The sequence below is a fragment of the Salvelinus alpinus genome, chromosome 14 (genome assembly GCF_045679555.1).
Source record: "Salvelinus alpinus chromosome 14, SLU_Salpinus.1, whole genome shotgun sequence".
In the NCBI taxonomy this organism is placed as follows: domain Eukaryota; kingdom Metazoa; phylum Chordata; class Actinopteri; order Salmoniformes; family Salmonidae; genus Salvelinus; species Salvelinus alpinus.
In genome coordinates, this window is record NC_092099.1 from 56053541 (window position 1) to 56078636 (window position 25096).

Below are 25096 nucleotides of genomic sequence, written 5' to 3' on the forward strand. Positions count from 1 at the left end.
GTTGGTTCCAACCTTAAAAGTAACAACAAAGAAAGTTAGCAGGTCTGTTAGGAAATGCCTTTGTACATCATCTAGATAAGGGCAGTTCTGTGGGGCACTAAACACTCTAAATGAGAAGATGGTAAACTCCATTCAATTCGTATTATTATATTAATCTTTCATTTACAAATCTCATGCCGTGACTATGAGACGTGGCTGTATCTAGGGGGATTTGTATTTTGCTGAGCCTGTTAGTTATCTACATTTCTGCTAGCTAGCAATTGCTATGAATTTACCAAAATTATTAGAAATAATGACTGAGGTAGCTACGGTAACATGGGTTATCATGGGCATGGCTTTGATGACCCTAAACAGTTTCAAGTTGATAAGCCATTGTGGAGTGGATTTATGAACAATTTAAATGGACACGTAAAACCAGATTTCTTGTTTTATCAATAACTCCGCCATCTCTTAACCAATCTCAACCTCTATTAAGTACAATAGGTACATTTCACAAGAATATCCTTGCAACATCCCGGCTGAATATTTGTTGCAGCATAAAGAAGCGTTGGATAATCATCATCACAGCTGGACAGTTTTGTGTTTTGATAACATGTCTTTTGTGATGTCACAACAATGTCCTCACCAGACGGTTGCCACAACCTGATGAAACATTCTGGGAACCTGGAAAGAACAGCCAAAAGGGTGTTCTTGGTAACATCAGCTGACTGTTTTATACAAACATTGTGTAATCATCAGCACGAGAACATTTGCCTCAAACTAAACGAATGTTCTGGGAACTTTTTGTTTTGCTGGGAACATTTTAGTGAACGTTAAGAGAACCTTCCAAGGACATTTCATTTTTTTAACTGGGAGAAAAAAAAACTTTTTTTTTTTATCATCCTAATGTCAGATAATAACCTGATTTGAACTTAATGGGAATCTTCTTCTTCTTGTTCTGGGAATGTTCCCAGTTTGCTGGGTTAAAGCATCTCTACGCTCCTAGCCCTGCTCATGAGTACAGCACAGACTTCAGCACAGCCCAGTTCATGAACTCATCTCAGCTATTTTCATCTCATCCTCTGCCTCCTAGACTGTGGACCACAGCCCAGACCCGTCAGCATACCCATATGGAAGATATCTGACCCCAGATTGACCCCCATATAAACTGTGTGTTTGCAGATACAGCAGGATTCTTTGGTGCTAGGCTGTCCTCTGGTTCGTCTTCGGTGGAATTCGATGTAAATCCACTTGTGTGGCCGGAGTGGTTTTGGGTCTTTGACGATTATTTGGGGTGAGTGTATTTGAAATTTTTATGGATTTTCACAATCAAGTTTTGTGAACGTGTCGAAGGCTCTTACATGTTTGTTACTGTTGCTGCCGTCACATTCAGAAAGTCTTTTCCAACGGGACTTATCAGTAGTAGTGCTGTGTACACGGAAAGTACTGTATGTTGATTTAAACTTAACATTGAGGCCATCCATACAAACACGCACGCATGACTGTTAGTCACGTAGGATAAAAGCATCTAGCATAAATAACATGTTGTAGACTATCATTTTGATGTAGAGCACATTCAATTAATTGATTAACTACAGCCATACATTGGCATGCACTTAGAAGTAGGCTCACTTATTGATCATACAACTTAAAGTTGATTTCCCAGGCATACTGAATTAATCGATCAATCAACAATAATGTGATACTAGAGTGATTAAGTAACTAACCTACTACTCAAGGTAGTATACATCTCATTTAGGGTTCTGTCTTTTAAACAGATGCTACTGCAGATTCTACAGGATACATCTCATTTAGGGTTCTGTCTTTTAAACAGATGCTACTGCAGATTCTACAGTATACATCTCATTTAGGGTTCTGTCTTTTAAACAGATGCTACTGCAGATTCTACAGGATACATCTCATTTAGGGTTCTGTCTTTTAAACAGATGCTACTGCAGATTCTACAGTATACATCTCATTTAGGGTTCTATCTTTTAAACAGAGACTACTGCAGAGTCTACAGGATACATCTCATTTAGGGTTCTGTCTTTTAAACAGATGCTACTGCAGATTCTACAGGATACATCTCATTTAGGGTTCTGTCTTTTAAACAGATGCTACTGCAGATTCTACAGGATACATCTCATTTAGGGTTCTGTCTTTTAAACAGATGCTACTGCAGATTCTACAGGATACATCTCAGTTTGTTCTTAGGCTACACAACAAGTCTCTAACTATGTCATAACAATTGTATAGTTGTAAAGATGTAATGTTTAATGTACAGAATAGTTAGCTTTGACAGTGGTTATCTGTTTAGAGAAATGTCCTTTCCTCATAGCTGTGTCCCAAATGACACCCTACTTCCTATATAATGCTACTACACTACTACACTGAGTCTAAAACATGTACACTATACAAACACATCATTGGTCTAAACTGGAGGGATCTATTTATATGTCCCAAATGGCACCCTGTTCCATAGAGCCCTATGGGCCCTGGTCTAAAGTAGTGCACTTGTATAGGGAATAGGGTTTGGGACAAAGCCATAGTGCTCTGCTGTTTAGACTCAGGGTGTCAGTTCTCTGGAGGCAACTCAGAGAACAGAGGGCTGACGTAAACAACATCCCGTCATCTCGCTAACACTTTATTTGGATAGTCTCAAATAGATGGTTTGAACATTTTTTTATATATATTTTACCTTTACTTAACTAGGAACGTTAGTTAAGAACAAATTCTTATTTACAATGACGGCCTACCCTAGCCAAACCCGGATGATACTGGGCCAGTTGTGTGCTGCCCTATGGGACTCCCAATCCCGGCCGGCTGTGGTTGTGTCTATAGTGACGCCTCAAGCACTGAGATGCAGTGCCTTAGACCGCTGCGCCACTCGGGAGCCCTAGGGTTAGGATAAGGGTTAGGATAAGGATTAAGGTTAGGGTTAGGGTAGGGTTAGGATAAGGGTTAAGGTTAGGGTTAGGGTAGGGTTAGGATAAGGGTTCAGATAAGGATTAAGGTTAGGGTTAGGGTAGGGTTAGGATAAGGGTTAAGATAAGGATTAAGGTTAGGGTAGGGTTAGGATAAGGGTTAAGATACGGATTAAGGTTAGGGTTAAGATACGGGTTAGGGTAGGGTTAGGATAAGGGTTAAGGTTAGGGTAGGGTTAAGATAAGGATTAAGGTTAGGGTTAGGGTAGGGTTAAGATACGGGAGTCCATAGATTCCAAAATTTCAACTAATTATCCACGAACCCCAATCTTCACCCTTATTTTAGCCTCTTCCCTAACCCTAACCTTAATCCTTATCTTAACCCTAACTTTAATCCTTACCCTACCCTACCCTAACCTTAATCCTTACCCTACCCTAACCTTAATCCTTATCTTAACCCTAACCTTAATCCTTATCTTAACCATAATCCTAACCCTAATCCTTAACCCTACCCTAACCTTAATCCTTATCTTAACCATAATCCTAACCCTAACCTTAATCCTTAACCCTACCCTAACCTAACCTTAATCCTTATCTTAACCCTTATCTTAACCCTAATCTTATCCTATATCTTAACTCAGCCCTAACCCAAACCTTAAACCCAACCAGGGCTACAAGTAGAACACAACACCATTTGACATAAACAGTTGCATTAACCCCTAAACTCATTATGTATGCCCTAGTCGGCTGGCCCTCGCTACATGTTCGTCGTCAGACCCACTGGCTCCAGGTCATCTACAAGGCTATGCTAGGTAAAGTGCCGCCTTATCTCAGTTCACTGGTCACGATGGCTACACCCACCCGCAACACGCGCTCCAGCAGGTGTATCTCACTGATCATCCCTAAAGCCAAAACCTCATTTGGACGCCTTTCCTTACAGTTCTCTGCTGCCTGCGACTGGAACGAATTGCAAAAATCTCTGAAGTTGGAGACTTTTATCTCCCTCAACAACTTTAAAAATCTGCTATCCGAGCAGCTAACCGATCGCTGCAGCTGTACATAGTCCATCTGTAAACTACCCACCCAATTTACCTACCTCACCCCCCATACTGCTTTTATTTATTTACTTTTCTGCTCTTTTGCACACCAGTATCTCTTCTTGCACATGATCATCTGATGATTTATCACTCCAGTGTTAATCTGCTAAATTGTAATTATTCGATTTATTGCCTACCTCATGCCTTTTGCACACATTGTATATAGATTATCTTTTTTTTTTTTTTTCTACCATGTTATTGACTTGTTTATTGTTTACTCCATGTGTAACTCTGTGTTGTCTGTTCACACTGCTATGCTTTATCTTGGCCAGGTCGCAGTTGCAAATGAGAACTTGTTCTCAACTAGCCTACCTGGTTAAATAAAGGTGAAATAAAAAATAAATAAAAAAATAAAAAAATTCACGAGACTTATTGACAAATGGCAATAATAAAAACAAGGTCCGCCAAGCAAAGACCTGATCATGAATTTATAAGAATGTTGTAAGTACAGAAAGCGTTTGCTGAGTGGGAAATGAATATCTAACTAGTCAGTGACAACTGTGTGGAGTTTGTGACAGCAACTATGTGAGCTTATTACAGTATTATAGACACTATGACCTGGGATCTCCTATGATCTATATAGAATAATCCCTTACAGTATTATAGACACTATGTCCTGGGATCTCCTATGATCTATGTAGAAGAACCCCTTACCTTCTAACAACTATACGGTGGCTTGTGAGGGTCATAGAGCAGAACTGTCATGTACTGTAGGTGTTTGTGAGAGTCTCAGCTTTTCATAGATGGGTCATAATAGTTTGTAGCTGAAACAATCCTGTTTCTACATACGGTGCATTCGGAAAGTTTTCAGACCCCTTGACTTTTTACACATTTTGTTATGTTACAGCCGTATTTAAAAATAATCCCTCATCAATCTACACATAATATCCCATAATGACAAAGCAAAAACAGTTTTTATTTTGCAAATTTACACAAGTATTCAGACCCTTTACTCAGTTGAAACCCCACTGGCAGTTTTTTGATATAACTAGGCGACTCAGTTAAGAACAAATTCTTATTTACAATGACTCTCAAGCTCTGTCAGGTTGGATGGGGAGCGGTGCTGCACAGCTATTTTCAGGTCTCTCCAGAGATGTTAGATCGGGTTCAAGTCCGGGATATAGCTGGGCCACTCAAGGACATTCAGAGACTTGTCCGAAGCCACTCCTGCGCTGTCTTGGCTGTGTGCTTAGGGTCGTTGTCCTGTTGAAAGGTACCCCAGTCTGAGGTCATGATTGCTCTGGAGCAGGTTTTCATCAAGGATCTCTCTGTACTTTGCTCAGTTCATCTTTCCCTCGATCCTGACTAGTCTCCCAGTCCCTGCCGCTGAAAAACATCCCCACAGTATGATGTTTCCACCACCATGCTTCACCGTAGGGGTGGTGCCAGGTCTCCTCCAGATGTGGCGTTTGGCATTCAGGCCAAAGAGTTCAGTGTTGGTTCATCAGACTAGAGACTAATCTTGTTTCTCATGGTCTGAGAGTCCTTTAGGTGCCTTCTGGCAAACTCCAAGCGGGCTGTCATGTACGTTTTACTGAGGAGTGGCTTCCGTCTGGTCACTCTACCATAAAGGCCTGATTGGTGGAGTGCTACAGAGATGGTTGTCCTTCTGGAAGGTTTTCCCATCTCCACAGAGGAACTCTGTCAGAGTGACCATGTTCTTGGTCACCTCCCTGACCAAGGCCCTTCTCCCCCGATTGCTCAGTTTGGCCGGGCGTCCAGCTCTAGGAAGAGTCTTGGTGGTTCCAAACTTCTTCCATTTAAGAATGATGGAGGCCACTGTGTTCTTGGGGAGCTTCAGTGCTGCAGAAATGTTTTGTTACCCTTCCCCAGATCTGTGCCTCGACACAATCCTGTCTCTGAACTCTACGGACAATTCCTTCGACCTCATAGCTTGGTGTTTGCGCTGACATGCACCGTCAACTGTGGGACCTTATATAGACATGTGTGTGCGTTTCAAAATAATGTCCAATCAATTGAATTTACCAGAGGTGGACTCCAATCAAGTTATAAAAACATCTCAAGTATGATCAATGGAAACAGAATGCACCAGAGCTCAAATATTTTCGAGTCTCATAGCAAAGGGTCTGAATACTTGCAGTACCAGTCAAAAGTTTGAACACACCTACTCATTCAAGGGTTTTTCTTTATTTTTACTATTTTCTACATTGTAGAGTAATAGTGAAGACATCACAACAGACACTATGACCTGGGATTTCCTATGATCTTCTATGTCGAAGAACCCCTAATATTAGTATTGTAAACACTATGTCCTGTGTTATACACTGTGTTATAGACACTATGTCCTGTGTTATACACTGTGTTATAGACACTATGAAATAACACATATGGAATCATGTAGTAACCACAAAAGTGTTAACAGCTTTCCACACTCTTGGAAACATCTGTTGCTTAAGATTACTGTCAGATGAAAAACATCTGTGTCTTAACGAACATCCCTCTCTATTATCTTCTTCTCCAGGCCTGGAGGACCATGGCTATGAAATCAGTGGCTGTATTAATGTGCTGCCTTGCAGCAACCCTTTCACAACAGCCTGGAAGACTAGACCCACATAATGATCCAGAACTTCACGAAGGACCAGGACCCCACACTCACACTCACACAGAAATCATCACCATCATACGCAATTGGACCCACGAAGATGTCCATCCTACACCCCCTCCTCCATCCCCCTGTGATGGTAAGTCTTTTAGAGCCCTGTCTATGACCATCCTCCATCCCCCCCCCCCCCACTCTATCCCCCTGTGATGGTGAGTCTTTTAGAGCCCTGTCTATGACCATCCTCCACCCCCCCCCCCCCCTCTATCCCCCTGTGATGGTAAGTCTTTTAGAGCCCTGTCTATGACCATCCTCCATCCCCCCTCCACCTCCCTGTGATGGTAAGTCTTTTAGAGCCCTGTCTATGACCATCCTCCACCTCCCTGTGATGGTGAGTCTTTTAGAGCCCTGTCTATGACCATCCTCCACCTCCCTGTGATGGTGAGTCTTTTAGAGCCCTGTCTATGACCATCCTACACCCCCCCCCCCTCCATCCCCCTGTGATGGTGAGTCTTTTAGAGCCCTGTCTATGACCATCCTACACCCCCCCCCCCCCCCCCCTCCATCCCCCTGTGATGGTGAGTCTTTTAGAGCCCTGTCTATGACCATCCTACACCCCCCCCCTCCATCCCCCTGTGATGGTGAGTCTTTTAGAGCCCTGTCTATGACCATCCTACACCCCCCCCCTCCATCCCCCTGTGATGGTGAGTCTTTTAGAGCCCTGTCTATGACCATCCTACACCCCCCCCCCCCCCTCCATCCCCCTGTGCTGGTGAGTCTTTTAGAGCCCTGTCTATGACCATCCTACACCCCCCCCCCCTCCATCCCCCTGTGATGGTGAGTCTTTTAGAGCCCTGTCTATGACCATCCTACACCCCCCCCCCCCCTCCATCCCCCTGTGATGGTGAGTCTTTTAGAGCCCTGTCTATGACCATCCTACACCCCCCCCCCCTCCATCCCCCTGTGATGGTGAGTCTTTTAGAGCCCTGTCTATGACCATCCTACACCCCCCCCTCCATCCCCCTGTGATGGTGAGTCTTTTAGAGCCCTGTCAATGACCATCCTCCATCCCCCTGTGATGGTAAGTCTTTTAGAGCCCTGTCTATGACCATCCTCCACCCCCCTGTGATGGTGAGTCTTTTAGAGCCCTGTCTATGACCATCCTCCATCCCCCTGTGATGGTGAGTCTTTTAGAGCCCTGTCTATGACCATCCTCCACCCCCCCTCCATCCCCCTGTGATGGTAAGTCTTTTAGAGCCCTGTCTATGACCATCCTCCACCCCCCCCCCCCCCCCTCCATCCCCCTGTGATGGTGAGTCTTTTAGAGCCCTGTCTATGACCATCCTACACCCCCCCCCCTCCATCCCCCTGTGATGGTGAATCTTTTAGAGCCCTGTCTATGACCATCCTACACCCCCCCCCCCTCCACCCCCCTGTGATGGTGAGTCTTTTAGAGCCCTGTCTATGACCATCCTCTACCTCCCTGTGATGGTGAGTCTTTTAGAGCCCTGTCTATGACCATCCTCCACCTCCCTGTGATGGTAAGTCTTTTAGAGCCCTGTCTATGACCATCCTCCACCTCCCTGTGATGGTAAGTCTTTTAGAGCCCTGTCTATGACCATCCTCCACCTCCCTGTGATGGTAAGTCTTTTAGAGCCCTGTCTATGACCATCCTCCACCTCCCTGTGATGGTAAGTCTTTTAGAGCCCTGTCTATGACCATCCTCCACCTCCCTGTGATGGTAAGTCTTTTAGAGCCCTGTCTATGACCATCCTCCACCTCCCTGTGATGGTAAGTCTTTTAGAGCCCTGTCTATGACCATCCTCCACCTCCCTGTGATGGTAAGTCTTTTAGAGCCCTGTCTATGACCATCCTCCACCTCCCTGTGATGGTAAGTCTTTTAGAGCCCTGTCTATGACCATCCTCCACCTCCCTGTGATGGTAAGTCTTTTAGAGCCCTGTCTATGACCATCCTCCACCTCCCTGTGATGGTAAGTCTTTTAGAGCCCTGTCTATGACCATCCTCTATCCCCCTGTGATGGTAAGTCTTTTAGAGCCCTGTCTATGACCATCCTCTATCCCCCTGTGATGGTGAGTCTTTTAGAGCCCTGTCTATGACCATCCTCTATCCCCCTGTGATGGTAAGTCTTTTAGAGCCCTGTCTATGACCATCCTCTATCCCCCTGTGATGGTAAGTCTTTTAGAGCCCTGTCTATGACCATCCTCTATCCCCCTGTGATGGTAAGTCTTTTAGAGCCCTGTCTATGACCATCCTCTATCCCCCTGTGATGGTAAGTCTTTTAGAGCCCTGTCTATGACCATCCTTCATCCCCCTGTGATGGTAAGTATTTTAGAGCCCTGTCTATGACCATCCTCTATCCCCCTGTGATGGTGAGTCTTTTAGAGCCCTGTCTATGACCATCCTACATCCCCCCCCCCCCCCCCCTCCCTCTATCCCCCTGTGATGGTAAGTATTTTAGAGCCCTGTCTATGACCATCCTACATCCCCCCCCCCTCTATCCCCCTGTGATGGTAAGTCTTTTAGAGCCCTGTCTATGACCATCCTACATCCCCCCCCCCCCTCTATCCCCCTGTGATGGTAAGTCTTTTAGAGCCCTGTCTATGACCATCCTTCATCCCCCTGTGATGGTAAGTCTTTTAGAGCCCTGTCTATGACCATCCTCCACCCCCCTGTGAAGGTGAGTCTTTTAGAGCCTTGTCTATGACCATCCTCCACCTCCCTGTGAGTGTAAGTCTTTTAGAGCCCTGTCTATGAACATGGCTATATACAGGGAGTAACATGCAATAACATGGCTATATACAGGAAGTACCAGGTAATAACATGGCTATATACAGGGAGTACCAGGTAATAACATGGCTATATACAGGGAGTACCAGGTAATAACATGGCTATATACAGGGAGTACCAGGTAATAACATGGCTATATACAGGGAGTACCAGGTAATAACATGGCTATATACAGGGAGTACCAGATAATAACATGGCTATATACAGGGAGTACCAGGTAATAACATGGCTATATACAGGGAGTACCAGGTAGTAACATGGCTATATACAGGGAGTACCAGGTAATAACATGGCTATATACAGGGAGTACCAGATAATAACATGGCTATATACAGGGAGTACCAGGTAATAGCATGGCTATATACAGGGAGTACCAGGTAATAACATGGCTATATACAGGGAGTACCAGGTAATAACACGGTTATATACAGGGAGTACCAGGTAATAACATGGCTATATACAGGGAGTACCAGGTAATAACATGGCTATATACAGGGAGTACCAGGTAATAACATGGCTATATACAGGGAGTACCAGGTAATAACATGGCTATATACAGGGAGTACCAGGTAATAACATGGCTATATACAGGGAGTACCAGATAATAACATGGCTATATACAGGGAGTACCAGATAATAACATGGCTATATACAGGAAGTACCAGGTAATAACATGGCTATATACAGGGAGTACCAGGTAATAACATGGCTATATACAGGGAGTACCAGATAATAACATGGCTATATACAGGGAGTACCAGGTAATAACATGGCTATATACAGGGAGTACCAGGTAATAACATGGCTATATACAGGGAGTACCAGGTAATAACATGGCTATATACAGGGAGTACCAGGTAATAACATGGCTATATACAGGGAGTACCAGGTAATAACATGGCTATATACAGGGAGTACCAGGTAATAACATGGCTATATACAGGGAGTACCAGGTAATAACATGGCTATATACAGGGAGTACCAGATAATAACATGGCTATATACAGGGAGTACCAGGTAATAACATGGCTATATACAGGGAGTACCAGATAATAACATGGCTATATACAGGGAGTACCAGGTAGTAACATGGCTATATACAGGGAGTACCAGGTAATAACATGGCTATATACAGGGAGTACCAGATAATAACATGGCTATATACAGGGAGTACCAGGTAATAACATGGCTATATACAGGGAGTACCAGGTAATAACATGGCTATATACAGGGAGTACCAGGTAATAACATGGCTATATACAGGAAGTACCAGGTAATAACATGGCTATATACAGGGAGTAGATGTCCTCTGTCTTCCTGTAGAAGTGATTGAGTGTCCCATTGACCTGTACTTCAAAAGCGGTGCACTATGTAGTGAATAGGGTGCCATTTGGGACATAGATAATATGATGTCCTCTGTCTTCCTGTAGAAGTGATTGAGTGTCCCATTGACCTGTACTTCAAAAGCGGTGCACTATGTAGTGAATAGGGTGCCATTTGGGACATAGATAATATGATGTCCTCTGTCTTCCTGTAGAAGTGATTGAGTGTCCCATTGACCTGTACTTCAAAAGCGGTGCACTATGTAGTGAATAGGGTGCCATTTGGGACATAGATAATATGATGTCCTCTGTCTTCCTGTAGAAGTGATTGAGTGTCCCATTGACCTGTACTTCGTGATGGACTCCTCTGAGAGCATCGCCCTGCAGCAGCCCCCTCCGGGAAGCCTGGTGAAGAAGGTGGCAGATTGGACGAGGGAGTTTGCCCTGAGGCTCCGGGAGGAGGTGTACAACAGACAGGTGAAGATCAGCTGGTTTCTGGGGGGACTCCACTTCTCCCAGACACAGGAGCTCATCAGTGAGATCACCAGCAGAGAAAACTTTGTCAGGAAAATGGATGCTATCGACTGGTTAAAGTCTTACCTGGGTAAAGGTAAGACCGCCAAGACTCATTTGCATGCTTCTTCTTCATGGATCTAACATTCTATTGTTTTCTTCCATTGAATATGTGACTCCGGGATGTCATTGATCTGTACTGTAATGTGTTGAGAACCTGCCAGTCATCATGTCATTGATCTGTACTGTAATGTGTTGAGAACCTGCCAGTCATCATGTCATTGATCTGTACTGTAATGTGTTGAGAACCTGCCAGTCAGCATGTCATTGATCTGTACTGTAATGTGTTGAGAACCTGCCAGTCAGCATGTCATTGATCTGTACTGTAATGTGTTGAGAACCTGCCAGTCAGCATGTCATTGATCTGTACTGTAATGTGTTGAGAACCTGCCAGTCAGCATGTCATTGATCTGTACTGTAATTTGTTGAGAACCTGCCAGTCAGCATGTCATTGATCTGTACTGTAATGTGTTGAGAACCTGCCAGTCAGCATGTCATTGATCTGTAGTGTAATGTGTTGAGAACCTGCCAGTCAGCATGTCATTGATCTGTACTGTAATGTGTTGAGAACCTGCCAGTCAGCATGTCATTGATCTGTACTGTAATTTGTTGAGAACCTGCCAGTCAGCATGTCATTGATCTGTACTGTAATTTGTTGAGAACCTGCCAGTCAGCATGTCATTGATCTGTACTGTAATGTGTTGAGAACCTGCCAGTCAGCATGTCATTGATCTGTACTGTAATGTGTTGAGAACCTGCCAGTCAGCATGTCATTGATTTGTACTGTAATGTGTATCCTGGGCATATGACAAATAAACATTGATTTGATTTGAGGTACCTACACTGACTGTGCCCTGGACAAGATGACCGAGGAGATGCAGCGCCACGACCTCCGGGGACACAACTCTGTCCGCTTCGCTGTGGTGGTCACTGACGGCCATGTGACTGGCACCCCCTGTGGGGGGATCAAGGTGTCTGCAGAACGGGCTAGAGACCAGGTAAGAGGGACAGACACAGTAGAGTTTTTTTTTTTTTTTAAACACGTTTGAAAACCTCACCTTTTTAGCCTTTAATCAGTGATGTGTCTGTTGTTCATCTCCTGAAATCGTGTTTTTGATTTGACCAGCACATCAGCTTGTTCTCAGTAGCTGCTTCCAAGATGGTGGAGGAAGCAGGGATGGGGCTGATCGCTAGCTCGCCTGCAGGGGTCTACCGCTCCAACTACATGGCTGTCAATGTCACAGGTGTTTAACCTAACAAGTCATTTCATTGGTTAATTGACAGATCATGTGATTCTAACTCTGTGTATTTATAGTCCAGAGGCATGGTGGATCCCAGGGTTTTTAGCATGTGACTGCTTTGTGGATAATGGAATTGTTTGAGCTATGGAGATCTTGAGAAAATGGACGCCTACCTCCTGGGCTGCATCACTTCCTGTATCCCTTTACATTTTCTTGGTTTGGTTTGTTTGTTGGTCTGATTTAAACTAACATAGTTGTTAGATTTCAAAAGTAAGATAAATTATATTTATAGAAACAAAAACATTGAATAATGGAGAAATATGCCTTAACAAAATAAATATTGAAAAATGTCCTTTTGTTTTCTGCCTCTGCTTCACTGTGCTCAACCCAGACCGTAAAACCTGTCACAGTCCACCGTGTGACGCCCCCACTGGGAAAATAGTCACATCATCCATCAACCAAATTATCAACGCTATGGTGATTAAATGCAGTGTTTTATCCAGCTTTGAATATTCATTTCTGAAGCATTTACCATTACCATATATCTAGGGCTGTCAAACGATTTACGATTAAATCACAAATAACCGAATTTGCTCAAAAAGGAGCTGTAATTTTAAGATTATTCATTAAAAAAATAAAAAAAATATTGACATCTTGATTTTTGTCTACAAGTAGAAAAATTGAGAAATCCCACTTTATTTAACCTAAGTCAACTTGTTACGTAGCATTGTAGATTTGAGTTGTATAGGTGTATTTTCAACGCTTTCAGACAGTGTGATTAATGTGTGCTGAAATGACAAAGTTAACGAGTTAACTGCATAACACTGACAACCCTAGATATTTAATTTAATATTCTATTTTTGGTACCAGTGTTTTTTATTTATTTAAGTATTTTTGTTTGTTCTTCTCTTTACAGAAATATCAAGCCTATCTGCAGGTAACTAAGAGTTATTCTCAGGGATGGAGTCAGAACCTGTAACGTGACCCTTCTAAACCTTTCTATCAAACTGATCTTCATTTTCCTGGTGTGAAATGCTGTTTGGTTCACAAAGTTTTTACTCCATCGTTACTCCAGTGTTCCAAACTGCGGTGTCTGGAGCTTCCAGGCCCCCCAGGTCCGAAGGGAAACAGAGGACTAAAGGTAAGCTCCTTTGTTAAGAAGTTAAACATCTGAGATATTTTGCAAGAATGAAATGTGTTTATTCATGTTTGTTTTATGAACAGTTTGTTGTTTTTGTTTATTTTAATGTATCTGTTTATTTTAGGGAACGAAAGGAGGAGTTGGGCTCGCTGGCGCTAAAGGGACCAAGGGCAAACAGGTAGACAGGGTGTTCTGACCACAGAAACACTGACAAGAGAACCTAGACATTTATATATATATTTCCATTTTTTCCCCCCCCCATATTTTCTTCCACAGAATGTAGATGATAATGTTTGTATTATTTGTGCCACAGGGGGACTCTGGTATTGAAGGTGCAATCGGTCCCGCCGGTCATAAGGTGTGTGTGTGTGTGTGTGTGTGTGTGTGTGTGTGTGTGCGTGTGCCTGGCTATCCTCTCTAACCAATACTGATATTCACCTTGCAGTGTATCCGGACTCAACCTGTCTTTTATTTGCTTCTGTTTAGGGTGCCATTGGTCTGAAAGGTGAAAAGGTAAGAAGAACTAAACATTATTCTAGTAATTATCATGTGCAAATCTTACATGAGACATGATTTGATGAATGAATTCCATCTTTCCCCAGGGTGAATTTGGATCAGATGGAACCAAGGTAAACTACAGGATTGATTCTGACGTATACGTTCTGTGTGTGTACACCTACACCGTTTAGTTACGTCTCACTGGACATGCTTACTTTAATCTTTAACACACTCTGAATGACCTCTCAATCACCAGGGAGTGGCAGGAGGACACGGCAGGAATGGAACGGATGGGCAGAAGGTAAGAGACCATCGCTAGGTGCTGCTTCACTTCCCCTTGAACTGTAACAGGAGCCAAGGGGAGCCCTGAGACTGAAACACGAGCTTTCAACTCAATGAAGATGACCCCCGACCTGTCACACTGGTACAGGTCTATTGGGTCCATACAGGAGTGTTAAATCATGTTGATACTAATATGAATATTTTCTGTTCTAATTCTCAGGGTAAAATTGGTCGGATCGGAACTTATGGTTGTAAAGGAGATCCAGGAGAAAGGGTTAGTAAAACGTTATCCTACAGTTTGTTACGTATACAGTACACACACACACACACACACACACACACACACACACACACACACACACACACACACACACACACACACACACACACACACACACACACACACACACACACACACACACACACACACACACACACACAGATCCAGGGGTTAGTAAAACGTTGTCCGACAGTATGTTACGTATACAGTACACACACACACACACACACACACACACACACACACACACACAGATCCAGGGGTTAGTAAAACGTTGTCCTACAGTATGTTACGTATACAGTACACACACACACAGATCCAGGGGTTAGTAAAACGTTGTCCTACAGTTTGTTACGTATACAGTACACACACACACAGACACACACACACACACCCAGGGGTTAGTAAAACGTTGTCCTACAGTATGTTACATATACAGTACACACACACACACAGTAAGGAATGCAGTAAAATGTTGTGATAAAAAGGAACTGTCTCTGTTATTTGAAAGGGCTCAGATGGTTATCCAGGAAGTGCTGGTGATATAGGACTGCCCGGGGACAACGGAGAGAAGGTACCTGAGAGAACCTTCAGTCTGTCAAGGCTACTACAATACCTCCTGTGCTACAGAAACTACAGACTCAGTTTATCTACAGTGTTTAATAGACCACTGGGTTAACTAAACCTAGTTTATCTACAGTGTTTAATAGACCACTGGGTTAACTAAACCTAGTTTATCTACAGTGTTTTATAGACCACTGGGTTAACTAAACCTAGTTTATGTACAGTGTTTTATAGACCACTGCGTTTAATGTGTGAATGCTGATATTCCTAGGGAGACCCTGGTCATAACGGAAAACCAGGTCCCACTGGCCCTCTTGGAGAAGCTGGACCACAGGTACAGTATCGACATCACAACACACTCTAACCTGGACCTAACAGTAACAGCAACACAGTCATGCAGATTCAATGTGCACTAGCTAACGACATCACAACACACTCTAACCTGGACCTAACAGCAACAGCAACACAGTCATGCAGATTCAATGTGCACTAGCTATCGACATCACAACACACTCTAACCTGGACCTGACAGCAACAGCAACACAGTCATGCAGATTCAATGTGCACTAGCTAACGACATCACAACACACTCTAACCTGGACCTAACAGCAACAGCAACACAGTCATGCAGATTCAATGTGCACTAGCTAACGACATCACAACACACTCTAACCTGGACCTGACAGCAACAATAACACAGTCATGCAGATTCAATGTGCACTAGCTAACGACATCACAACACACTCTAACCTGGACCTAACAGCAACAGCAACACAGTCATGCAGATTCAATGTGCACTAGCTATCGACATCACAACACACTCTAACCTGGACCTAACAGTAACAGCAACACAGTCATGCAGATTCAATGTGCACTAGCTAACGACATCACAACACACTCTAACCTGGACCTAACAGTAACAATAACACAGTCATGCAGATTCAATGTGCACTAGCTATCGACATCACAACACACTCTAACCTGGACCTAACAGTAACAGCAACACAGTCATGCAGATTCAATGTGCACTAGCTATCGACATCACAACACACTCTAACCTGGACCTAACAGTAACAGCAACACAGTCATGCAGATTCAATGTGCACTAGCTAACGACATCACAACACACTCTAACCTGGACCTAACAGTAACAATAACACAGTCATGCAGATTCAATGTGCACTAGCTATCGACATCACAACACACTCTAACCTGGACCTAACAGTAACAGCAACACAGTCATGCAGATTCAATGTGCACTAGCTAACGACATCACAACACACTCTAACCTGGACCTAACAGTAACAGCAACACAGTCATGCAGATTCAATGTGCACTAGCTAACGACATCACAACACACTCTAACCTGGACCTAACAGCAACAATAACACAGTCATGCAGATTCAATGTGCACTAGCTATCGACATCACAACACACTCTAACCTGGACCTGACAGCAACAATAACACAGTCATGCAGATTCAATGTGCACTAGCTATCGACATCACAACACACTCTAACCTGGACCTAACAGCAACAATAACACAGCTCAAGAAGGATTCTCTCTCTGAAGATGTCATGAAGAGCCACTTGTTATCACATTGATAAATCATCTCATCTTCTTCCTTTCAGAGTTATTCAGGAAGTCCTGGGATTCCAGGCTCACCAGGAAGAAAGGGAATACCAGTGAGTGACTTACATAGACCTGTCTATCCTTATCATTAGAAGAGACTTACATAGACCTGCTTATCCTTATCATTAGAAGAGACTTACATAGACCTGCCTATCCTTATCATTAGAAGAGACTTACATAGACCTGTCTATCCTTATCATTAGAAGTGACTTACATAGACCTGCCTATACTTATCATTAGAAGAGACTTACATAGACCTGCCTATCCTTATCATTAGAAGAGACTTACATAGACCTGCTTATCCTTATCATTAGAAGAGACTTACATAGACCTGCCTATACTTATCATTAGAAGAGACTTACATAGACCTGTCTATCCTTATCATTAGAAGAGACTTACATAGACCTGCCTATCCTTATCATTAGAAGAGACTTACATAGACCTGCTTATCCTTATCATTAGAAGAGACTTACATAGACCTGCCTATCCTTATCATTAGAAGAGACTTACATAGACCTGTCTATCCTTATCATTAGAAGAGACTTACATAGACCTGCCTATCCTTATCATTAGAAGAGACTTACATAGACCTGTCTATCCTTATCATTAGAAGAGACTTACATAGACCTGCCTATCCTTATCAATAGAAGTGACTTACATAGACCTGTCTATCCTTATCATTAGAAGAGACTTACATAGACCTGCCTATCCTTATCAATAGAAGTGACTTACATAGACCTGTCTATCCTTATCATTAGAAGAGACTTACATAGACCTGCCTATCCTTATCATTAGAAGAGACTTACATAGACCTGCCTATCCTTATCATTAGAAGAGACTTACATAGACCTGTCTATCCTTATCATTAGAAGAGACTTACATAGACCTGCCTATCCTTATCATTAGAAGAGACTTACATAGACCTGCTTATCCTTATCATTAGAAGAGACTTACATAGACCTGCCTATCCTTATCATTAGAAGAGACTTACATAGACCTGTCTATCCTTATCATTAGAAGAGACTTACATAGACCTGCCTATCCTTATCATTAGAAGAGACTTACATAGACCTGTCTATCCTTATCATTAGAAGAGACTTACATAGACCTGCCTATCCTTATCAATAGAAGTGACTTACATAGACCTGTCTATCCTTATCATTAGAAGAGACTTACATAGACCTGCCTATCCTTATCAATAGAAGTGACTTACATAGACCTGTCTATCCTTATCATTAGAAGAGACTTACATAGACCTGCCTATCCTTATCATTAGAAGAGACTTACATAGACCTGCCTATCCTTATCATTAGAAGAGACTTACATAGACCTGTCTATCCTTATCATTAGAAGAGACTTACATAGACCTGCCTATCCTTATCATTAGAAGAGACTTACATAGACCTGCTTATCCTTATCATTAGAAGAGACTTACATAGACCTGCCTATACTTATCATTAGAAGAGACTTACATAGACCTGTCTATCCTTATCATTAGAAGAGACTTACATAGACCTGCCTATCCTTATCATTAGAAGAGACTTACATAGACCTGCTTATCCTTATCATTAGAAGAGACTTACATAGACCTGCCTATACTTATCATTAGAAGAGACTTACATAGACCTGTCTATCCTTATCATTAGAAGAGACTTACATAGACCTGCCTATCCTTATCATTAGAAGAGACTTACATAGACCTGCTTATCCTTATCATTAGAAGAGACTTACATAGACCTGCCTATACTTATCATTAGAAGAGACTTACATAGACCTGTCTATCCTTATCATTAGAAGAGACTTACATAGACCTGCCTATCCTTATCATTAGAAGATACTTACATAGGCCTGGCTATCCTTATCATTAGAAGAGACTTACATAGACCTGCCTATCCTTATCATTAGAAGAGACTTACAAAGACCTGCCTATCCTTATCATTAGAAGTGACTTACATAGACCTGCCTATCCTTATCATTAGAAGAGACTTACATAGATCTGCCTATCCTTATCATTAGAAGAGACTTACATAGACCTGCCTATCCTTATCATTAGAAGAGACTTACATAGACCTGCTTATCCTTATCATTAGAAGAGACTTACATAGACCTGCCTATCCTTATCATTAGAAGAGACTTACATTGACCTGCTTATCCTTATCATTAGAAGAGATTTACATTGACCTGCCTATCCTTATCATTAGAAGAGACTTACATAGACCTGCCTATCCTTATCATTAGAAGATACTTACATAGACCTACCTGTCCTTATCATTAGAATAGACTTACATATACCTGCCTATCCTTATCATTAGAAGAGACTTACATAGACCTGCCTATCCTTATCATTAGAAAAGACTTACATAGACCTGCCTATACTTATCATTAGAAGAGACTTACATAGACCTGACTATCCTTATCATTAGAAGAGACTTACATAGACCTGCCTATACTTATCATTAGAAGAGACTTACATTGACCTGCCTATCCTTATCATTAGAAGAGACTTATATAGACCTGCCTATCCTTATCATTAGAATAGACTTACATAGACCTGCCTATCCTTATCATTAGAAGAGACTTACATAGACCTGCCTATCCTTATCATTAGAAGAGACTTACACAGGCCTGCCTATCCTTATCATTAGAAGAGACTTACATAGACCTGCCTATCCTTATCATTAGAAGAGACTTACATAGACCTGCCTATCCTTATCATTAGAAGAGACTTACATAGACCTGCCTATCCTTATCATTAGAAGAGACTTACATAGACCTGCCTATCCTTACTGCTGTAGTTCAGTAGTTCAGTAGTGCTGTAGTTCAGTAGTTCAGTAGTGCTGTAGTTCAGTAGTGCTGTAGTTCAGTAGTGCTGTAGTTCAGTAGTGCTGTAGTTCAGTAGTGCTGTAGTTCAGTAGTGCTGTAGTTTAGTAGTGCTGTAGTTTAGTAGTGCTGTAGTTCAGTAGTTCAGTAGTGCTGTAGTTCAGTAGTGCTGTAGTTTAGTAGTGCTGTAGTTTAGTAGTTCAGTAGTGCTGTAGTTCAGTAGTGCTGTAGTTTAGTAGTTTAGTAGTTCAGTAGTGCTGTAGTTCAGTAGTGCTGTAGTTCAGTAGTGCTGTAGTTCAGTAGTTCAGTAGTGCTGTAGTTCAGTAGTGCTGTAGTTCAGTAGTTCAGTAGTGCTGTAGTTCAGTAGTGCTGTAGTGCTGTAGTTCAGTAGTGCTGTAGTTCAGTAGTGCTGTAGTTCAGTAGTGCTGTAGTTCAGTAGTGCTGTAGTTCAGTAGTGCTGAAGTTCAGTAGTGCTGAAGTTCAGTAGTGCTGTAGATCAGTAGTTCAGTAGTGCTGTAGTTCAGTAGTGCTGAAGTTCAGTAGTGCTGAAGTTCAGTAGTGCTGTAGTTCAGTAGTGCTGTAGTTCAGTAGTGCTGTAGTTCAGTAGTGCAGTAGTGCAGTAGTGCAGTAGTGCAGTAGTTCAGTAGTGCAGTAGTTTAGTAGTGCAGTAGTTAAGTAGTGCAGTAGTTCTGTAGTGCTGTAGTTCAGTAGTGCTGTAGTTCAGTAGTTCAGTAGTGCTGTAGTTCAGTAGTGCTGTAGTTCAGTAGTGCTGTAGTGCAGTAGTTCAGTAGTTCAGTAGTGCTGTAGTTCAGTAGTGCTGTAGTTCTGTAGTTCAGTAGTGCTGTAGTTCAGTAGTTCAGTAGTGCTGTAGTTCAGTAGTGCTGTAGTTCCGTAGTGCAGTAGTTCAGTAGTGCTGTAGTTCAGTAGTTCAGTAGTGCTGTAGTTCAGTAGTGCTGTAGTTCCGTAGTGCAGTAGTTCAGTAGTGCTGTAGTTCAGTAGTTCAGTAGTGCTGTAGTTCAGTAGTTCAGTAGTGCTGTAGTTCAGTAGTGCTGTAGTTCAGTAGTGCTGTAGTTCAGTAGTGCTGTAGTTCTGTAGTTCAGTAGTGCTGTAGTTCAGTAGTGCTGTAGTTCAGTAGTGCTGTAGTTCAGTAGTGCTGTAGTTCAGTAGTGCTGTAGTTCTGTAGTTCAGTAGTGCTGTAGTTTAGTAGTTTAGTAGTGCTGTAGTGCTGTAGTTCAGAAGTTCAGTAGTGCTGTAGTTCAGTAGTGCTGTAGTTCAGTAGTGCTGTAGTTCAGTAGTTCAGTAGTGCTGTAGTGCTGTAGTTCAGTAGTTCAGTAGTGCTGTAGTTCAGTAGTGCTGTAGTTCAGTAGTGCTGTAGTTCAGTAGTGCTGTAGTTCAGTAGTTCTGTAGTTCAGTAGTGCTGTAGTTCAGTAGTTCAGTAGTTCAGTAGTGCTGTAGTTCAGTAGTGCTGTAGTTCAGTAGTGCTGTAGTTCAGTGGTGCTGTAGTTCAGTGGTGCTGTAGTTCAGTAGTGCTGTAGTTCAGTAGTTCAGTAGTGCTGTAGTTCAGTAGTGCTGTATTGCTGTAGTGCTGTAGTTCAGTAGTTCAGTAGTGCTGTAGTTCAGTAGTGCTGTAGTTCAGTAGTGCTGTAGTTCAGTAGTGCTGTAGTTCAGTAGTGCTGTAGTTCTGTAGTTCAGTAGTGCTGTAGTTCAGTAGTTCAGTAGTTCTGTAGTTCAGTAGTGCTGTAGTTCAGTAGTTCAGTAGTGCTGTAGTTCAGTAGTTCAGTAGTTCAGTAGTGCTGTAGTTCAGTAGTGCTGTAGTTCAGTAGTGCTGTAGTTCAGTGGTGCTGTAGTTCAGTGGTGCTGTAGTTCAGTAGTGCTGTAGTTCAGTAGTTCAGTAGTGCTGTAGTTCAGTAGTGCTGTATTGCTGTAGTGCTGTAGTTCAGTAGTTCAGTAGTGCTGTAGTTCAGTAGTGCTGTAGTTCAGTAGTGCTGTAGTTCAGTAGTGCTGTAGTTCAGTAGTGCTGTAGTTCTGTAGTTCAGTAGTGCTGTAGTTCAGTAGTTCAGTAGTTCTGTAGTTCAGTAGTGCTGTAGTTCAGTAGTTCAGTAGTGCTGTAGTGCTGTAGTTCAGTAGTTCAGTAGTGCTGTAGTGCTGTAGTTCAGTAGTTCAGGTGTGCTGTAGTTCTGTAGTGCTGTAGTTCAGTAGTGCAGTAGTTCAGTAGTGCTGTAGTTCAGTAGTGCTGTAGTTCAGTAGTGCTGTAGTTCAGTAGTGCTGTAGATCAGTAGTGCTGTAGTTCAGTAGTTCTGTAGTTCAGTAGTGCTGTAGTTCAGTAGTTCTGTAGTGCTGTAGTTCAGTAGTGCTGTAGTTCAGTAGTGCTGTAGTTCAGTAGTTCTGTAGTTCAGTAGTGCTGTAGTTCAGTAGTGCTGTAGTTCAGTAGTGCAGTAGTTCAGTAGTGCTGTAGTTCAGTAGTGCTGTAGTTCAGTAGTTCAGTAGTGCTGTAGTTCAGTAGTGCTGTAGTTCAGTAGTTCAGTAGTGCTGTAGTTCAGTAGTGCTGTAGTTCAGTAGTTCAGTAGTTCTGTAGTTCTTCATTCTAAACTAACTGATTCCTAATTCTTTCAGGGACTCAACGGTGGACCGGGACCAAAAAGCCAACCTGTACGCTAACCTGACTAAGTGGTATATTCTGAAATGATAAGTTAATTATTAAATGCAACGGGATGGCTTTTGTTAAAACAATAAATATTTTGTTTATGTCTGTCGTTAGGGGCGACCAGGAGACCCTGGACTTAAGGGACTTAGTGGACCAGGCGGACCTAAAGGAGGCAAGGTCTGTCACCGGTCACACCTCCCAGCTTCTACTATGCATACAGAGGGTGGTTGTGTGATACAGTAGTGACTACATAGGAAATGTTATGCTACAGTCTGAGAAATGTTTCTTCTACCTAGATCCTAATAGCTTTCATTGGCTGTTCCTGTGGGAGAACCCTTTGAAGGTGTAGAACCCTTTCCGCAGAGGCTTCTAAATGTACATGGAACCCAAACGGGTTCTTAAAAGGGTTCTCCCCTGGGAACAGTCTAAGAACCTTTTTGGAAACTTAATTTCTAAGAGTGTACATGCAGTAATACCAATAGATAGAATACAGTCTGTTTCAGTTCCTGCTGCATTCAGACACATTCCAGGCAAACTGCCCATAAGAAGAACAATGGCTGACTGAAAATATGATGTCTGTTTGTGTAAATATTTGATCATGAATATTGAGGTCAAACAAAGCCTAACATGTGCTCTGTCATTCCCAGGGTGAACCCGGTCTACAGGGGAAGCCAGGTCTGCATGGGGAGGTCGGGACCAAAGGATCTAAGGTCAGAGAAGCTTCCTCTCTAATGGTGGGGGAGCAGAGGAGAATTTTGCATTCTGGGTACATGATTCAGCAGTAACTCTCAGGGAAACATAGACAACATGGGGAGTTTCTCCACTAAGATACAGTACACTCCTTCTTTCATAGCACATTTTGTTTGTTTGTGTCCTCCCTCTGTTTGTTTAGGGAGGTCCAGGGCTGCCCGGTCCAAGAGGACATCAAGGAGATAATGGGCCAGATGGACAGATCGTATGTTGCTACTATTACTGATGCTTCTAGTAGAAATACTACTCTACTACTATTATTGTATTGTCACTACTAAACTACTAATCTGCTACTGCTACTACTACTATTATTGTCACTACTAAACTGCTACTACTATTGTTATTGTATTGTCACTACTAAACTACTAATCTGCTACTGTTACTTCTACACTACTGCTACTACAACTATTACTACCACTAATACTGCTACTACTCTTCTACTACTCCACTACTACTACTACTACTACTACTACTACTACTTCTACCACTAGTCTACCTCTAAAACTTCTACTTCTACTACTAGTCGACTTCTACTACTACTACTAGTCTACTACTACTACTATCAGTAGTCTACTTCTACCACTACTACTAGTCTACGTCTACTACTACTACTAGTCTACTTCTACTAGAAGTCTAGTTTTACTACCACTACTACTAGTGTACCTCTACTACTACTACTAGTCTACGTCTACTACGACTACTAGTCTACTTCTACTACTACTACTACTAGTATACTTCTACTACTACTAGTCAACAATTAGTCTACTACTACTAGTATACTACTAATGTACTCTAAGATGTCCTCCTGTTCTGACCGTATTGTTTACTACATGTACTACTACTACAACTCGTACTACTACCACTACTACTGGTGCAACTACTACTACTACTACTCTACTACTACTAGTCTACTTCTACTATCCTACTTCAAATCAAAGCAAATCAAGTTTATTTTATATAGCCCTTCGTACATCAGCTAATATCTCGAAGTGCTGTACAGAAACCCAGCCTAAAACCCCAAACAGCAAGCAATGCAGGTGTAGAAGCACGGTGGCTAGGAAAAACTCCCTAGAAAGGCCAGAGCCTAGGAAGAAACCTAGAGAGGAACCAGGCTATGAGGGGTGGCCAGTCCTCTTCTGGCTGTGCCGGGTGAAGATTATAACAGAACATGGCCAAGATGTTCAAATTTTCATAAATGACCAGCATGGTCAAATAATAATCAGGAGTAAATGTCAGTTGGCTCTTCATAGCCGATCATTAAGAGTATCTCTACCGCTCCTGCGGTCTCTAGAGAGTTGAAAACAGCAGGTCTGGGACAGGTAGCACGTCCGGTGGACTTCTACTTCTAACACTACTACTACTAGTCTACTTCTACAACTAGTCTACTTCTACTACTACTACTGCTACTACTAGTCTACTTCTACTACTAACACTACTACTACTACTAGTCTACTTCACTGCTACTACTAGTCTACTTCTACTACTACTAGTCTACTACTACTACTACTAGTCTACTTCACTGCTACTACTAGTCTACTTCTACTACTACTAGTCTACTTCTACTACTACTAGTCTACTTCTACTACTACTAGTCTACTTCTACTGCTACTACTAGTCTACTTCTACTAGTCTACTACTACTACTAGTCTACTTCTACTACTACTAGTCTACTTCTACTGCTACTACTAGTCTACTTCTACTAGTCTACTTCTACTACTAGTCTACTACTACTACTAGTGTACCTCTACTACTACTACTAGTCTACTTCTACTACTAGTCTACTTCTACTACTAGTCTACTTCTACTACTAGTCTACTTCTACTACTAGTCTACTTCTACTACTACTACTAGTCTACTTCTACTACTAGTCTACTTCTACTACTACTAGTCTACTTTTACTACTACTAGTCTACTTTTACTACTACTTCTAGTGTACTTCTTCTACTACTAGTCTACTTCTACTATCCTTCTTCTACGTCT

General features: G+C 42.3%; 1 protein-coding gene across 1 annotated transcript in view; it reads left to right on the forward strand.

Moving 5' to 3' along the window:
- Positions 1–990: 990 nt before the first annotated feature.
- LOC139539127 (collagen alpha-2(VI) chain-like) overlaps positions 991–25096 on the forward strand; it is a 39426-nt gene continuing 15320 nt past the window's right edge. Inside the window, exons 1-21 of the mRNA XM_071341921.1 lie at positions 991–1273; positions 6483–6702; positions 11014–11301; positions 12099–12262; positions 12391–12508; positions 12897–12982; positions 13422–13442; positions 13581–13646; positions 13771–13824; positions 13960–14004; positions 14133–14159; positions 14249–14275; positions 14401–14445; positions 14647–14700; positions 15218–15280; positions 15542–15604; positions 16902–16955; positions 22336–22371; positions 22481–22543; positions 23014–23076; positions 23259–23321. Coding sequence (XP_071198022.1) covers positions 6495–6702; positions 11014–11301; positions 12099–12262; positions 12391–12508; positions 12897–12982; positions 13422–13442; positions 13581–13646; positions 13771–13824; positions 13960–14004; positions 14133–14159; positions 14249–14275; positions 14401–14445; positions 14647–14700; positions 15218–15280; positions 15542–15604; positions 16902–16955; positions 22336–22371; positions 22481–22543; positions 23014–23076; positions 23259–23321 — 1608 coding nt within the window. The 5' untranslated portion in view covers positions 991–1273; positions 6483–6494. The remainder of the gene's footprint in view (positions 1274–6482; positions 6703–11013; positions 11302–12098; positions 12263–12390; positions 12509–12896; positions 12983–13421; positions 13443–13580; positions 13647–13770; positions 13825–13959; positions 14005–14132; positions 14160–14248; positions 14276–14400; positions 14446–14646; positions 14701–15217; positions 15281–15541; positions 15605–16901; positions 16956–22335; positions 22372–22480; positions 22544–23013; positions 23077–23258; positions 23322–25096) is intronic.